At 44.1% G+C, this 18721-nt stretch overlaps 1 protein-coding gene across 1 annotated transcript; it reads right to left on the minus strand.

Annotated features, from left to right (window-relative positions):
* Positions 1–1194: 1194 nt before the first annotated feature.
* LOC310752763 (S-adenosylmethionine synthase-like) lies at positions 1195–16969 on the minus strand. The gene is made up of 9 exons (XM_083593754.1): positions 16795–16969; positions 14480–14557; positions 11264–11386; positions 9767–9879; positions 8426–8569; positions 6795–7013; positions 3779–3961; positions 2328–2461; positions 1195–1576 (listed from the first exon to the last, which is right to left on the minus strand). The coding sequence occupies exons 1-9, from the start codon at positions 16865–16867 to the stop codon at positions 1474–1476; spliced, it is 1170 nt and encodes a 389-aa protein (XP_083449880.1). The 5' UTR covers positions 16868–16969; the 3' UTR covers positions 1195–1473.
* Positions 16970–18721: the final 1752 nt, after the last annotated feature.

Raw genomic sequence — 18721 nt, forward strand, 5'->3', positions numbered from 1 at the left:
CCACTTAACATCCTGCCTCGGGCAGTCTTTCAGCCACTGCAATATCTTACTGCAGCAGGCTAAGAGAGAGGAGGGGTTGTAACCTAATTCTAGTAGAGCGTATGATTTGCAAGCAAAAGTTCTCAAGCCCAGGCACCTGCTGTTAAAAGGATCACATAGTAGGCAATGTAAACAACACTGGATGAGACCCCAAAGAGCTGCTGTCAACCAGACTAAGAAATATGGGGTTTGATGGACAAATGATTCAACCTGTTGTAACTCCTAGGTGAGTTCTTCCACTGCTCCTAGTGCAAGAAAACAGGATACTGTATAAGACTTGCCGAAATTCCCCTTTGAACAGGGAATAATTTATTTTGCAAAAGAAAATCATTTTGAGCATGATCAGAGACCAGAAACCATTTCACCCATAGTTAATAAACAAAACAGAAACTTAACTCACCATGAGAAAATAAATGCATACAAGGCTCTTAATACCAGGGTCATGGGTTTGAGCCCCCCATTGGGTAAAAGATTCCTGCATTGCAGGGGGCTGGACTAGATGATTCTCATGGTCGCTCCCAACTCTACTGTTTCATGATTCTATGTTCCAAGGCAAACTTCTCTTGGTGTCAGGTGTAAAACAAATAGTGAATCTGTGGCTCCTGAACCCAACCCACAGAGAGGACTACTTCATGTTAGTCCTGCTCTACAACTGAATCGGAAAAACGATTTGGCTTATCTTTTAAAAATTCTGGACAAAATACTTCTGCTAGTTACAGCTGCAGAAAAGAAGGGATGCATGGACTGTGTTTGCCTATTCTTCATAAGCCTGTTGATTTGCCTGGAGAACTGGTGGTGAAAGAGTGGGTGCATGTAAATTTTCCTGATTTAATTTGCCCTCCTCCAGCTGCTTTTTCTTTCATGAGTATACACTTCAAACAAGCATCCATACTGCTTTGCCTCATTGTACCTACCTACCTACACACACACACACACACACACAATTTTATTTTCTTACATTCCCATTCCACCTTTCTTCCATCATGGAACCCATAGCAATGTACATGTAGTTCCCAGACAGTTGCCCATCCAGACACAAACCACCCCCAGACCTGCTTAGCTTCAGTAAGGTGGTGAACTCTTGTTCTTTCATACTGCACCCCGGGACCTGTTCTACTTTGAAACCATTACCCTAATAAAAATCAATGAGGCACAGAAAAGTAATGAAGTTATATTTAAAAGCTTATAAAATGACTTATTCACAGAAACTTCACATTTTATTCCTCCAGACACTTTAGATTTGATTGCCTTCTTTCAAACCTTGCCCCCCTTCTTTTTGAGAGTCAACATTTTTTAAAACCATAATCTGGTTTTTCTGAAAAGGGTAAACCCAGATTCAATACAGGCTGCATTTTGATGCCAACAATGTTGTGTGGATACTGTGAATAATTTGTTGTATTCCACAATAAATGCCAATCTGGAAGCAACCTATAACTAGTAAACCAGCTTTTTAGGTTGTTCCCATGTAAATTCTTCTCTTCCAAAATGCCCGTAGCATGCAGTCTGTTGATAAATGGGACTCTTCAAGTTCAGTTCTCTGTAAGCAAAGAAAACACATTTCTGTTATCTCACAAGACTAGCAGAGAAATCCTAGGTGGCTTCAGAGCCACCACACTTCACATGAGGCTACTCAGAAGTAAGGGGAACAGTGTGGAAGCACCTGCTCAGATCAGGGCCTGTCTGAGAGCTAGGAATGGGTGGAACCCCCAGCTTCTATGTAAGCTCTGTCTAAAACGTTTAATTGCTGAAGCTTCAGATGTCCTGATTGGGATGGGATGGGATGAATGAAGGCAGACAACACCACATCTTGAATGGGTCAAGTAGGGGTTTTTTTACTTTTAACCTTCTTCCTTAAGGGTTTTTTAGATGGTGAGCTCTTTTACCTTTTCCTCACATATGACTTGAATAAACAGAAGGGAGTTCCATTCCGTTCAGATAAATGGATGATGGTGTTAGGGACAAACGCTCCATCATTTCAGACCATTTTATTCCAATCATCTGAGATAAGAATGGAACTTAGGTTCTCTAGAAGGTTTTCCTGATTAGTTTAGAGCTCTTAGGGGTCCTCTCTCCTAAGTTGGGCTGAGCCCACCAGGTGTAGCACGGGACTAGCAAACGCTATCTAAAGACTCCACAAGCAAACCCTTGTGGTGGGTTGAATCCTGACCTCTCTTCAAAGTGAGAAATCCACTGGGTGCACTCTTAAGGCGAGAACACGTTCTTGGTCTCTCATCTGAAGGGAAAACTTTACCGTAGGCATCCAAAGATCCATTTTTAAAAGGACAAACCTTATGATTGGCCCAAGGCGAAGGTCAAAGTTCTTCTGAATGATATCCAGCAGCTCATCTTCTGATCTGTCCGAAGTACCGTAATGGAACACTGAGATGGCCAGTGGATGACTCAATCCAATAGCGTAAGACAGCTGAAGGATATATAAGTTCGCTGTAGCTGAAGAGTATTTGAGTTCATATGAACTGATAGCATTACAGCTTGGGATCTGTTCCTGGTTACTTTATCAGTGGATACCTGAACCAGGGTCACCCTTGTCTAAGTCCAACACTTTGTCTCCACACACCACACTGACTCTTTTTAAACCACTTTGGATGCAAGTGTGAAGCATCTCTCCAGTTTCATTCAGAAAAGGGACCCCTTAATAATTAGGTGATTTGAGGAAACACTGGTATAATCTGTGCTATCCATAATACCAGTGTGAGGCACAGCAGTTATGTACTTAGGTTCCCACACCCCCATAAAATTAATACATTCTATGAATGCAATCAACCCCTGTTGTTTATCACCCAGTTGAAAAGATTTCCACAATAAATGCAGCATTTGTAACATCGCAATGGCTCCCATTGACTAAGGATGTTGCCTGGAAGATAACCTTGATTCGCAAATAGGGAATCAGTAACAGCTATAGAAAAATCCAAGGGGAGGAAAGTTGCAAACAGAGTTCTTCGAATGTTTCAAGCCAACTCTATCAAGGGAAAGATTTGGTACTACTCAATAAAGACAACCTAGGACAGTTTTTCACTATCTCCTCTAACGAGACTTAGGCTGTGCACACATTGCTGGCTTAAAACAGCATTAGGTCATGCTTTTTCTCAGCTCAGATCAAATTTGGTTTTGGGAACAACAGATCAGAAAAGCAGCACTTAGTAAGAAACAACAGGATACATATGAATGGCTGTACTGGGTGGCGATGTGGGTTAAACCACAGAGCCTAGGGCTTGCCGATCAGAAGGTCAGTGGTTCGAATCCCCATGACGGGGTGAGCTCCCATTGCTCGGTCCCTGCTCCTGCCAACCTAGCAGTTCGAAAGCACTTCAAAGTGCAAGTAGATAAATAGGTACCGCTCCAGCGGGAAGGTAAACAGCATTTCCGTGCACTGCTCTGGTTTGCCAGAAGCGGCTTAGTCATGCTGGCCACATGACCCAGAAGCTGTACGCCGGCTCCCTCGGTCAATAAAGCGAGATGAGCGCCGCAACCCCAGAGTCGGCCACGACTGGACCTTATGGTCAGGGGTCCCTTTACCTTTTACCGCTTCCCAAACGACTGGTGAGAGCTCACTGGATGCAGAGTAAACAGCAGTGTGTACACCACCTAAGGTTACCCGCGGTGCAGAGCTGTCCCAAGCAGTTTTTAATCAAGCAGCACTCAGCATAAAGGCATACTGGGTTTCATCTCTGTTGTGCAATTCCCCCACATTTGGTCCAAAGCTCCACTGGCCCCCTCTTACCTGCACCAATACTCTCCTGCAGAGGCCTGCTTTCACCAGGGACTTTGCCACCCAGCGAGCTGCATAGGCTCCTGAACGATCAACTTTGGAGGGATCTTTCCCCGAAAAAGCACCCCCTCCATGAGCTCCCCAGCCTCCATAAGTATCCACAATGATCTTTCTGCCAGTCAGGCCAGCATCAGCCTGAAAAGAAAATAAATACATTTTTAAATTTAAAAAAAATCACCAGGATGTTTACTTTGCTAACAGTAAGAGTGTCAAATTCATCTCTCAAGATCATAACCACTTCAAAATGCCATGGCAGTGTAAAAAATACTGGCACTGGGACTGCAATACCGTGCCCACTTACCTGGGTGTAAACATAAATCAACAGGGCATACTTTTGAGGAGGCATGTATAGGATTCCACTACAACAGGGATGCGGAGCCTGTGCCCCTCCAGGTGTTACTGGACTACAAATCCCATCATCCCTGACCATGCTGGCTGGGGCTGGTGGGAGTCAGAGTCCAAGATATTATGATAGTGTGGTTTTTACATGGTGGCAAATGCAGATGCCAGCGATACATCGAAAGCCCTGTACTGGGTGGATTTGTTTTCTTCTCACGGTCTTTCTCTCTCTAAAAATCCCACCCCCAACGCTGTTATATGCCCTAAGAGCTGCAACATACAGTGGTACCTCGGGTTACATACGCTTCAGGTTACACACTCCGCTAACCCAGAAATAGTGCTTCAGGTTAAGAACTTTGCTTCAGGATAAGAACAGAAATCGGGCTCTGGTGGCGCGGCGGCAGCAGGAGGCCCCATTAGCTAAAGTGGTGCTTCAGGTTAAGAACAGTTTCAGGTTAAGTACGGACCTCTGGAATGAATTAAGTACCGTACTTAACCCGAGGTACCACTGTACAGATATGACATGGGAAAGAACATTGTTTCATCTTCCAGGAAAGCAGAGGCTATTTTTGAATACCAGTTCCTGGAACCAACAGGAGGAGAGAGTGCCCTAGCACTCAAGTCCTGCTTGTCAATTTCCCACAGGCATCTTGGTTGGCCACCGTGAGAACAGGATGCTGGAAGGGAGGGGCCATTTGTTTTATTTGTTTTAATTATTTTTGGCCCCTGCTGTCACATTGCACAAAGGCAAAGTAAATCTATATGTCAAGGAAGAACATTTTTGTCCTCGAAGGAAGCAGATTTTGTGTGTGTGTGTGTGTGTGTGTGTGTGTGTGTGTGTGTGTGTGTATACTTTTGAGGGGACACACACACACACAGAGTGGTACCTCGGGTTAAGAACTTAATTCGTTCTGGAGGTCCGTTCTTAACCTGAAACTGTTCTTAACCTGAAGCACCACTTTAGCTAATGGGGCCGCCGGAGCACAATTTCTGTTCTTATCCTGAAGCAAAGTTCTTAACCTGAGGTATTATTTCTGGGTTAGCGGAGTCTGTAACCTGAAGCGTATGTAACCCGAGGTACCACTGTATATATATATATATACACACACACACAAACACACACACAGTGGCATCGCAACAGGGGGGCCGGGGGGCCGTGCGCCCCCGGTGCCATGTCTGTGGGGGTGACAAGAAGGCACCCCACGGGGGCTCACAGCGGCACGAGCAGCCATTGTGCCACCGCAACCGCATGTGGAGGATCCTCCGTTCACGGCTACCACCACAAGCAGAGGATCCCAGCACTGGCAGCAAACCGCTATGTACAGTGCATGTGTGTGACGCCGCACATGCCCTGTACATAGCGGTTTGTCGCTGGCCCTGCTCGAGCACCATACAGATGGCAGTAGGATTCCCTCCGTTGCCGCTACAGCTGCATGTAGAGGATCCTCCGTTCGCGGCCGAAGCGGTGACAGAGGGGTCCTGGCACCATCCATACTGCACTTGAGTGCCGCCGCCAGCAAACCGCTATGTACAGCGCATGTGCGGCATCGCTATGTATGGTGCATGCCTCGTACATAGCGACTCAACACATGTGCCCTACGTAGCGACGCCCCGCCCCGGTGTCACAACGCCTTCGTTCGCCCGTGTATATATATATATATATATATATATATATATATATATATATATAAAACACACACACACACAAACCTTTCCTACATTTAAGTGTTTTTAACATTGCATTTCCACACCCGTCTAGAATTCAGCTTAATGCAATGACTTCATTCGTTCCTGTTCGGAGTCCATCCAACACTACTTATACAGCTTGAATTCCAGAAAAATAAAAGGTTCAGATATTACCGTCCCACTCCAGTAAAACATTCCAATAATCCAGAACTCCAAAATCTAGGCAGAAATTTGGGGGTGGGGCAAATTTGGTAATCCCAAAGTCCTGTTTTTAAAGTGCTACTGCCTGGTGGTCATCTTCAACTGTTACTGTAGTAACTGTAGTAACTGTATTTTTACAAAAACCTACTTTAATCAGAGATGACTGTTGCCTGTCCCATTATACCAGCTTGACATATTACAAATATATAATATTTGGCCCAGCCAGATGGGCAGGGTATAAATAATAATAATAATAATTATTATTATTATTATTCAGTATCCTGTTTTACCTGTGACCATATACACATTCCTATAAGGGTTATATAGTTCAAGGAACAATAGTCCATCAGGAGTTTTCTGCAGAGCATACATGTATCACACACGCACAAACTGTTTGGAGTACAAATGTATTTTTTAAGCAGCCTCAGGTTAAAAGGAAACTTCAAACAAGGGTAGAAATTTAAGATTTAAATCAAGCAATAGCCTGGTATCCTTGCTATACTTTGTTTGTTGCATCTGGGTTGTGTTCTGTCTCATTTACTGGCTTTGGCAAATGCGTGTCTCTCCCCCCCCCCCCCCTCGCAGATTGACATTTGTTCTGATTCAATGGTGAACAGCAGTTTCCCCAGAGAAAGAGGCAGGACAAATGAAAAACCAGTCAGATTCATGCTTTCTCTCTCTCTCTCTCTCTCTCTCTCTCATTATTGTATATCTAGAGGTTTGGAGGTTAGGGGTACAGTACCTTAGGACCACCTGCTAGAAAGGCCTTACTCGGCAGGAGGTGATAGACTGTGTTTTCATCCAGGTATTTCGCTGGAACCACTTCTTTCACAACTTTGTCCATCAGCTCTTTCTGTATTTTCTGCAATGGCACCCCAGGAGCGTGTTGTACAGAGATGACCAAGGTGTGCACCCGGATTGGCTCCAGCGCACCGCCGACATCTCGGTATTCCATCGTGACCTACAAGATTGGCCATAGGTTTAAACAGTCATATCTCTTGCTTCCGCCACTTTATACAACTCTGCTGAACAAGCCTGAGCTACTGCTTTCTTTTTCATTTATCTTCCGCTATCTTATGTTGCATTATTTTCTTGCATCCTGATCCTAAAAAGTAAGTTTCACCGAACTCCCAATAGAACCTTTCTATCAGTCACTTTAATTTTCCTTTTACTGCAAGGCAGACATGAATCGGTATAGACAATAAGAACATAATAAGAGTGTCTGGATCCAGCCAATGACCCATCTGGTCCAGCATCCTGTTCTCACAGTCGCTAACCAAATTCCTGCAGGAAGCCTGGAAGCAGGATACGAGGACCAAGAGCACTCTCCCATCCTGTAGTTTCCAGAAACTGATATTCAGTAAAATACTGCTTTCAGCAGTGAAGGAACACAGCCATCAGTGTCAGTAGCCACCGACTACTTGGAATATTGTGCAGAGAATGCTATCCTGGTATATCAAGAAAGATTCATCAACCTGCTGCTAACCAGCTAGCAAAGGGGACACAGGTGGCGCTGTGGTCTAAACCACTGAGCCTCTTCGGCTTTCCGATCGGAAGGGCAGCGGTTTGAATCCCCGCGACAGAGTAAGCTCCCGTTGCTCTGCGCAAGTAGATAAATAGGTACCACTGCGGCAGGAAGGTAAACGATGTTTCCTTGCGCTCTGGCTCCCGTCACGATGTTCCATTGTGCGCCAGAAGCAGTTTAGTCATGCTGGCCACATGACCCGGAAAGCTGGCTATGGACAAACGCCGGCTCCCTCGGCCTGAAGCAAGAAGAGCGCTGCAAACCCATAGTCGCCTTTGACTGGAGTCCTTTACCTTTACCTAACCAGCTAGCTTACTACAGTAATAGTCAGGATTGATGGGCTGTTGCTTTTTCAGTGAAAGCTACAGGATAAGCAATGCTTATTCAATCCAATCTGCAGGACAGAATATCAGATCAGCATTCTGTCCTGCAGAAAAGACAGCAGCAGTCACACAGATCACTGTGACTTTAGCTGGACTGGGACACAGGAAGTTGCCTTGGCCGCTTTGAGAACAGGATGCTGAAGTGGAGGATGGGCCTTTGGCCTGACCCAGCAGGGCTTGATTTATATTCATAGGGTATGGTTCAAACAGACTAACAGTTTGTTGGGTGAAGCTGTAGAGCCAAGCAAAAGCTTGATACCACTTGGCTCTGCCAGTTGTCTACACTGGGCCAGGGATGAACTGTATCCGTATGTTGATTGTTTACAATATTCTAGCTTCAACATAGCTTTGACCATGTTCACATGAGCATTCGAATGGATAATTTCAATGGGACATAAGCACGTCTCACTTATTTCAGACTTCAGCTCTGCTTATTATATTTGACAGTCCTCAGTATATACCAACCTGTGTTTTCCCATCGGGTCGAAGCCAGGGCAGAACTCCATTTCTCTCCAGGGATTTAATCTTCATGTTAAGTTTGTGCGCAAGCAGGATAGTTAGGGGCATGCACTCCTCAGTTTCATCGGTGGCGTAACCAAACATCAAGCCCTGCGTTAGAAATCACATGGCTATATTTACCATAAGCATATTGGCTTCTTTTACAACTTCGAGTGCAGATCAGCAATACAGTCATACTTCTTGTTACATTTGCTTCACGTTATGTTTTTTCAGGTTGCGTCCTGCGGCGACTCAGAAGTACCGGAGAGAGTTACTTCCAGGTTTTGCCGCTCGCGCATGCGCAGACCCACAAAATGACATCAATCACATGCACAGAAGCAGCGAATCACGACCTGCGCGTGCACAGACGCGCAGACGCGGGTTGCGTTCCTTTCATGTTGTGAATGGGCCTCTGGGAAGGATCCCTTTCGCAACCAGAGGTACCACTGTAAAGCAACACATGCGCAGGTAGAAGTGAGGCAGCTAACCTCTTCCCCTTCTTTCCGTCTAAAATTGAGCTACAATTTCCAAGAGACAGCTACAATTCCCAGAGTGCTGAAGAATCAATCGCCCTTCCAGGGAACTCTGGAAATTTGAGGTCAGTGAGGAGGATAGAGGGTTCTCCTAACAACTTTCAGCACATAGCTGTCAACTTACAGATTTGAAAATAAGGAACCAGCAGCCTCGAAAATAAGGGATCAGCAGCCAAAATAACTTCTGAGCCCCTCTGAGCCAAAGGCAGAAAGCCCAGCCAGCAGCCAAATGAAGCCTCAAGCGCTGGTTCCCACAGCGCAGCAACCCAGCAAAAGGGATGCAGCAAGGAAAACCACCGTCGCCTCTCCGCTGGAAAGCGCTGAGCAAAGGCGAGTCCCCAGGCAACGCGGCCGATTTGATTGGCACAAGGCATGCAAGCTCCACCCCCCAGTCGTTCTTAGACTCCTTATTGGGTGAGCAATGCAGCCAAGCAACACAGTTGGAGCCTTCTTCCTCCCTGGCCAGCAAGGAGGGAGGTAGAGGAGCTGCTTCCTTTGAAAACCGGGAAATTTAAGGGACATCATCAATAAGGGACAGCAGCGGGACACGGCGCTGGGATAAGGGACTTTCCTGCCAAATAAGGGACGGTTGACAGCTATGTTTCAGCACCCTTAACAAAAGACAGTTCCCAGGATTCTTTGGGGGAAGCCATGACTGCTTAATGTAGTATGATACTGCCTTAAATGTATAATGCAGGTGGGGTCACAGACAGAAAATGTAGGGGCCTGAAATGCTTCATAGAAGAGGGTGGGAACCCAAACCAAAGCGTGTTACCTGGTCTCCAGCTCCAATATCATCCCCAGTCTTCCCCTCGGTGATGGCTTGTTTGATCTCATGGCACTGCTGCTCCAGGGCTACCAGCACAGTGCAAGTCTTGTAATCCAACCCTATGAAGTGAATAGCAAGCCACAATAATGGGCAACTGGCTTGGACGCAGAGGCCTGGCTGGCACATCACACCAGTGCTTGGAATGAATTAATTCAAATTAACTAATCACAGAATTAATTCCAAAAATCTCTGAATGACACCTGCAAGTAGTTTGTATGATTTCCAGGTGAACTGAACATTAAATTCCTTTTGTGGTGGGGTTTTGCATGGTTTTCAACTCAATTTTAATTCTAATTCAGCATCTCTGTATCTTTTACATCTGGATTTCATTACACTTAACTCAGTGTTTGATGGTGGCCAATGCATTTACCATTTTCAACTATCTGGAAAGTGATGCTGCTGTTTAAGCTTAAACACAATAATTGCTGGGAAAATAAATAAAACTCACTGAGACATAGGAGGAGCAATTGTTGCAATCGATCTCCTTTTAACCATTTAGACACATTGTACTGCACAGGCTGTCACTAATTTTGAGTGGGATTCAATCACATTCCAATATATTCAGGTTGTGTAATTTAAATTGATGGTGAGGTCTTGCGCAACAAACCTGCTACCATAAAATATCTGACTTTTTGCAAAAAACGGAAATGATGACTAAATGCACTGGAAACTGTGGGCTAACACTTGTTTCGACACAACATCGTTGAATCTTCCCAGAAACAATTCAGAACAAATGCTCATTAAATAGCCAACGTCATCCAAGCTATGTATAAACAAATCAAGTTGAATGCTCAATAAACAGGACATCGGAAGTGCCCTTTATTTCTAACCCGAAAGCAGGACTCCAAACAACTATTACTAATACTAATAATCTTACAACAGCACATGAAATATAATTAAAACATCAGGAAGCATAAACATCTCAACAGTCCTCGGTTTTCTCCAAAGTTTCTGCTAGACAAGACAGTACCTTTTTATTGCTATCTTAAATGTCAGAAATGCATACCTTCCTCTAGATTGCATCCACTATTGTCACATCGCTGAATGCAAAAAAAAGTTTGAGGAACAAGCCAATGCATGCATGTTCCAAAGCAGGCATAGGCAAACTCTGGCCCTCCAGATGTTTGGGACTACAATTCCCATCATCCCAGCTAGGGATGATGGGAATTGTAGTCCCAAACATTTGGGGGCGGGGCGAAGTTTGCCTATGCCTGTTCCAAAGAGACGATGCTCCTTATAACATGTAGAAGCTGCTTCAAACTTCTCATTTCACACAACACCTTTCACAGCAGTTAGTGAAGCTTGTTAAATGAGTAGGTTCTAGGTAAAATAACATTATAGTCACCAAGAGGCTCTGATGAGCACCTACGGTACTTGTTTCCTCTTACACAGAATCTATACTTGGTCTATCTCCAGTGGCTTATTCAAGTTACCACAACCCACCTTTGGAAGAGTCATCATAACCAATCTTCTGGAGGGTGTCTCTCACTACTTGCTGGTAATCAATGATAGCTTTTGAGGTAATTTCACCACATAGCAAGATCATCCCAGTTTTGGCCACACATTCTGCAGAAACATAATTCAAGAAAGCTAGTTATATACTGAGATATATGAGAAGAGAAGACTCCCTGGAAAAGAACCTGATGTTGGGAAAGATGGAGCGCACAAGGAGAAGGAGATGACAGAGGACGAGATGGTTGGACAGTGTTCTCGAAGCTACCAGCATGAGTTTGACCAAACTGCGGGAGGCAGTGGAAGACAGGAGTGTCTGGCGTGCTCTGGTCCATGGGGTCAGGAAGAGTCGGATATGACTAAACAACTAAACAACAACTATATATATAGTTGTATACACACACCCTCCAAATATTTCTTTTCCCCAATAAAGACAGTGTGTACTTATATCCCTGCTTGTATCTTTAAGGCATCCAGCTAAGGCCTTGCCCTGGGTACCTGAAATTAGGCACATATCCACTCAGAGCAGGGCCTTGTCCAAATGGAACATTCTTCTTTGTAATGGCGACGACTTGCAAGTAAAGACCTTTCCATTTTGCATTTTGAAGAGTGTAGGTTCTGCAAATTTTAATTGATTCAATAATTAAACAGTTTAGGCTGCCCTTCTAATCTCATAAGGCTGTCATGCGTCCTGATTTCCCTGGACATTAACGGGATTTCAAAGGTGGAACGTTATGTGACATGTTACCTGACAAAAAGTTGTTTTCAGGAAGAGAATAACTTAAGAAGAAATCGGCTAGGGCTGGTTTTCACTCAGCATGCATGGAAGGGAACTATAAAGAGTGACTCTGTACCTGAGCTGCTGCCTTAATAACCATTTATCATAATAATCAAAGTCCAAAGGGTGATAACGGCTCTTAAGAAGCTCTTTGTAAGCGGTCCTCTGTGATCCTTGCCCATCTGGCTCCAAGCCAATTAATAATCAATAGCTAATAGTCTGTGGTCAATATTGCCTGCCATGTTTTGATATCCCCCCTTGGCTGTAAGTTTCCAGCCCTTGTAAATGATACTGACACAACTTCTACATGAAATTGCTACACCATACTGTACTGACATATGCCTTCCAAAATTCCCATGTCCCCTAAGCACAGAAATTCCAGTGAATGGGAGAAAAGTCGCCAGTAGGTTTCAATGCATTTTTGACAATGTTTACTTATGTCCCTGCTTGTATCTTTAAGGTACAGTGGTACCTCAGGTTACATACGCATCAGGTTACAGACTCCGCTAACCCAGAAATAGTGCTTCAGGTTAAGAACTTTGCTTCAGGATAAGAACAGAAATCGTGCTGCAGCGGTGTGGCGGCAGCAGGAGGCCCCATTAGCTAAAGTGGTGCTTCAGGTTAAGAACAGTTTCAGGTTAAGTACGGACCTTCGGAACGATTTAAGTACTTAACCTGAGGTACCACTGTATCTAGTTAAGGCCTTGCCCTGGATACCTGAAATTAGGCACATATCCACTCAGAGCAGGGCCTTGTCCAAATGGAACATTCTCCTTTGTAATGGCGACGACTTGCAAGTAAAGACCTTTCCATTTTGGGGGGCATTTGCATTTTGAAGTGTCTAGGTTCTGCTGTAATTACTAGTCCTGCAAATTTTAATTGGTTCAATAATTAAACAGTTTAGGCTGCACTTCTAATCTCGTAGGGCTGTCATGTGTCCTGATTTCCCTAGACATTAACGGGATATCAAAGGTTGAATTGATGCCTGGGGGGAAATTTCCGAAAGGCAGCATTAAAAGAAAAAATGCTCAAGAACTCCCGAGTCTTCAACAATTTTTTTTTTTGGAGGGGGGGGTCCTGTTTTTTACTTTTTGAAATATGGCAACCCTATAATCCCAGTGTCGTAGGAGTATGTCCCACTGAATTTACTTCTGAGCAAGCATGGTTCGGATTGCACTGTAAAGCTATAATTCTATATCCCCTTACGCAGGAGCACTGCCCAGGAGTATACAATTTTGTTTTTGTTTTAATGGATATGTATAGAATTGTGCTATAAAGCTTTTGTTTGCCAGTTGGTAAAACAATTTCAGCATTAGCCTTTTGTTGTGTACTGTCTCCAACACCTAATTCCTAGTAGCATGGAGAATTAGCTTTAAGGTCTTGCTGTCCACTGTGGAGGGACACAGGTGGCGTTGTGGGTTAAACCACAGAGTCCAGGACTTGCCGATCAGAAGGTAGGGAGTTCGAATCCCCATGATGGGGTGAGCTCCCGTTGCTCGGTCCCTGCTCCTGCCAACCTAGCAGTTCAAAAGTACATCAAATTGCAAGTAGATAAATAGGTACCGCTCCAGCGGGAAGGTAAACGGCGTTTCCGTGCGCTGCTCTGGTTCCCCATAAGCGGCTTAGTCCTGCTGGCCACATGACCCGGAAGCTGTACGCCGGCTCCCTTGGCCAATAAAGCGAGATGAGCGCTGCAACCCCAGAGTCGGCCACGACTGGACCTAATGGTCGGGGTCCCTTTACCTTTACCTATCCACTGTGGAATCTTTGTCTAGAATTTAGCCAACACTGGGCTTGAAATGTTTAAATTACGATGACTCTTTGCAACCACTTGGGATACAATTACAACACAGGGGGAACACCTCTTTGCTACTCCCCTCCTTTATAATTAAACTACGCAGACAATGCACTATGATTCTGGGTAATGTTGAATACCTTAGGCTCTAGAATGAAGGTTGCACAAATGGACACACATATAATAGTGGTAGTCTGCTGTACAGAAGTGAGGAGTTTTGCTGATGTTCTCCATATTCAGTTTCTTCCCCCTGCCTTATTGTTTAAAAAATAAATATAAGCATTTTGGCTGTTCACCTACTAAAATAGTCAGAAAAACAGATGTTACGGAGGTTCAAAATAGTGCAGAAACGGACAGAGGAGTTGTGCTGACACAGGAATTGGCCAATACATGCCAGTAATAGTTGCCCAGCTGCAGCACACCAGGTGCTTCAAGCTGCAGTAGATGCATCACCTTGAGAGGGGAAAAGGGAATATTTATTTTCCCAGTAATAAAGCTTATCGTTGGGGAAAGGCCATTTCTTCCTCAGTAACGAACACCTGCATTTTTACTGCACGCTTTAAAGAAAAACCCCTGCAAAGATGTAATGAAACACAAACACAAATTGCTCTGCTAGGCCATAGATGAGACTTACCACAAGCAACCTTAGCATCTGGATCAACCTTAATATGAGCATCAAGAACAGCATCACTGATCTGGTCACACAGTTTATCTACATGGGTGGAAAGGGGAAAAAACAAAAATAAGCCAGGTTTCTATAATTCATTTAGTTGTCAACGGTATAAGAACAGGCTGCCTAGGCTGCACTAGTTGGCCTGGAAGCCAATCCAGGTGGAATCTACAGTGGTGCCTCGCAAGACGAAATTAATTCGTTCCGCGAGTCTTTTCGTCTTGCGATGTTTTTCGTCTTGCGAAGCACGGTCCGTCGCAACTGCGCCTCTTCAAGCGGCTTTAAGAAAAAAGCGAACAAACTCGCAAGACGTTTTCGTCTTGCGAAGCAACCCCATAGGGAGAATCGTCTAGTGAAGCAACGCAAAAACCGAAAAACCCTTTCGTCTTGCGCGTTTTTCGTTTTGCGAGGCATTTGTCTTGCGGGGCACCACTGTACGCACATATAAAAAATGTTCTGAAAATGCTTTTCTTATATATTAAAAAAGCGTTTTAAAAAATACATTGAATTTTCCATAAGGCTCACCATTGCCACCTAGTGTCACATTGTATACTGCACTTAAAACACACTTAAAACGTTTTATTTGCAGCTGTATAGCTGAGTCGCCATTATTATTATTATTATTATTATTATTATTATTATTTTAAAAAGAAACATTTTTTCTGAGCTTTTTAGAGGTCACAATACCCTCCACAAGTACAGTACCTCTGGTTAAGTACTTAATTCGTTCCGGAGGTCTGTACTTAACCTGAAACTGTTCTTAACCTGAAGCACCGCTTTAGCTAATGGGGCCTCCCGCTGCCGCCACGCCGCCGGAGCACAATTTCTGTTCTCATCCTGAAGCAAAGTTCTTAACCTGAAGCACTATTTCTGGGTTAGCGGAGTCTGTAACCTGAAGCATATGTAACCTGAAGCGTATGTAACCTGAGGTACCACTGTACATCAAACATCCACTGGGGTTTGCTAGAAAGCAGTTATATAAAGAAACCGCTGGGATGACATTTGCGAACGTACATACCTCAGTGGTAGAGCACTTGCTTTGCACGCATAATGCTTCAGGTTCAATCATCAGCATCTCCAGGTAGGTTGGGACAGACCTGTGCCTGAAATCTGGGCGGGGGGGGGGGAGTTGCTGCCAGTCAGTGTAGACAACACTGAACTAGATGGACCAATTGTCTGACTCAGTACAGTCGTACCTTGGATCCCAAACGCCTTGCAAGTCTAAAGTTTTGGCTCCCAAATGCCGCAAACCCGGAAGTGAGTGTTCCAGTTTGCAAACCTTCCTTGGAACCCGAACATCTGACGTGGCTTCCAATTGGCTACAGGAGCTTCCTGCATCCAAACGGAAGCCGCACCTTGGTTCCTGAACGTTTTGGAAGTCGAACGGACTTCCGGAACAGATTCTGTTCAACTTCCAAGGTACCACTGTATAGGGCAGCTTCTGGTGTTTTCCTGAGAAGTTCAGGCATTTGCTGGTTTGCTGAGTTGACTGTTAGAGCATTATACATCCAGTTCTTTCAGGCTCTCTTGCAAATAATTGAAAATAGCACTTTTAAAGCATAGCTGTCAACATTTCCCCTTTTTAAAGGGAAATTCCCTTTTAAAACTTTTATTTTGCTTTAAACAAGTACATATAAATATAAACAACCAAAATTACAAAGGAAAATTCCTTAATAGTAATGAAAAAAACTACAAAAACTACAAAAAATATCGAAGTACATGACACAGAACATAAGCAACTAGGGGAAAGATAAAAGAAAAGAAAAAAATATATGAAAAAAAATAAAAAGAAAAAGGAAGATGAGCCAAAGCAGGAATGCTCATCTATTGTACACTTCCGTCAAGCTCACAACAGATTGTTATTCTTATCAATTCTCTCTATCTGCATTCCAAAGGAATCCCTCATCTTGGTATCAGGGAGCATTTCTCTATGCGGTATCATTCTAAACATAACCAGGTCTTTCTTGTTGAGCCTATTCTCTTATTCCGAATAGGATTCCTTGCAAGAAAAGGGAAAAGTTGACAGCTATGCTTTTAAAGAGTTCAAAGCAAGACCGTACCCATCACTGAGCAAACATAACAAGCACTAAACCTGCTGTATTAAGACGGTGAAAGCCACTTGAGCCGTCAGGTGGGGATGGAGCAAGAACTGAAAATATCCATGGTTGGAAGCTTACTCGCTTCCATTCCTTCGGAAATTGGAGGCCTCAGAAGAGGCTATTAGAAAGTTACATTTTGCATTCACCAAACTGCTGGACAGGAAAGCCACATTCACTCACCTGAATGTCCCTCGGCAACAGACTCAGACGTGAAGAGGAATCTCTTCTCTTTCAGGGCGACGTTATGTGACATGTTACCTTACAGAAAGTTGTATTCAGGAAGAGAATAACTTAGGAAGAAATCGGCAAGGGCTGGTTTTCACTCAGCATGCATGGAAGGGAACTACAAAGAGTGACTCTGTACCTGAACTGCTACCTTAATAACCATTTATCATAATAATCAAAGTCCAAAGGGTGATAACGGCTCTTAAGAAGCTCTTTGTAAGCAGTCCTCTGTGATCCTTGCCCATCTGGCTCCAAGCCAATTAATAATCAATAGCTAATAGTCTGTGATCAATATCGCCTGCCATGTTTTGGCTTTAAGTTTCCAGCCCTTGTAAATGATACTGACACAACTTCTACATGAAATTGCTACACCATACTGACATATGCCTTCCAGAAATCCCATGTCCCCTAAGCACCTAGCAGTTCTGAGGCATCTGATCAAGGCCTGTATTTTAAAATGAGCTTAAAGATTTGCAAATGTTTCATGCCAGGCAGAAAACCAGCTGGCTAAGTACTTTTTCAGTTGTTTATCTTTCTGCTCTCCTGGACAAGGGCCCCCCTGATTTATAGCAGTAGCAGGAGACAGGTTTCTCAAGGTTGTAAAAGGGAAATACAGGCTGGGAGCAAAGGTTACACTGACCCTACATATTACAGAATACAATCAAGCTGCAAAAACACTAATTAAGAGTTGGTAAATAGTAAGATCTCTGTTTAGATAGAACTTAATACCATGAGCCATCTGTTTTAGCCATTTGTTTTGGAATGCAGGGGCAGCAGGGGCAACAGGGGCAAAAGGTGATCTTGTAATTAAGGTGCCTTATCGAGGCAAATGTAAGATATATGGCTACTTGTCTGCCATTTATGGATAGAAGGAAATATAGCTCTTTGTCTCCCATAAAAGGTAATAGGAAATGGGTGTATCTTTTATGTTTGGTTCTAGCAAACAGCCAATAGGAATTTCAACCAGGCTGATTGGACAGAGGCAGCCAAAGGAGGAGCAAGGGGGCTGGGTTGAGGAAATATAAGTGCTGGCCAGCAGGGCTGGAGGGCAGGCAGAGCTTTGGTAACCATATACCACTGTGCCTATCATTTATTTGTCTGACAAATAAATTATTATTTTAATTTCTCTATTGCTGCGTTGAATATTTCATTCCAGCTAAGCGTTAACCACAAGCAGGGTGCTACAGTTCGAAAGCACATCAGAGTGCAAGTAGATAAATAGGTACCGCTCCGGCAGGAAGGTAAACAGCGTTTCCATGCGCTGCTCTGGTTCGCCAGAAGCAGCTTAGTCATGCTGGCCACATGACCCGGAAGCTTTATTGGCCAATAAAGTGAGATGAGCGCCGCAGCCCCAGAGTTGTCTGCGACTGGACCTAATGGTCAGGGGTCCCTTTACCTTTACTGACATATGCCTTTCAGAAATCCCGTGTCCCCTAAGCACAGAAATTCCAGTGAATGGGAGAAAAGTGGTCAATAGGTTTCAATGCATTTTAGACAGTCAGCCTAGGAAGTGGAGCTGAGCCATAGGGGATTTTCCTTTTATATTTGTATGATTTCCCCCTCCTGAGCATTCTGAGGTTTGTCTATGGCTGCACACATACCATGAATATGAAGCAGTACCCACACACACACACTGCAAATCCTGGAAACTGTAGTTTACTCCTCACACAGTTACAATTCCCAGCACCCTTAAGAAACTACAGTTCCTGTGGTGTGTGCTTTAAACGTTTGGTGCATATGCAGCCAATATCTAAGGAACTGAAAGCAAATGCTGTTCCTGCGAACCAGGCATTGCCATGTAATGCTGGCAAAGAAGCAGAACGGGAGGCAGAGCAGCCATCGGAAAATGAGTTAAAATGAAGGTTTTTCCTCTTCTATCCTG

Source organism: Podarcis filfolensis (genome assembly GCF_964270895.1).
Source record: "Podarcis filfolensis genome assembly, chromosome: 17".
In the NCBI taxonomy this organism is placed as follows: Eukaryota; Metazoa; Chordata; class Lepidosauria; order Squamata; family Lacertidae; genus Podarcis; species Podarcis filfolensis.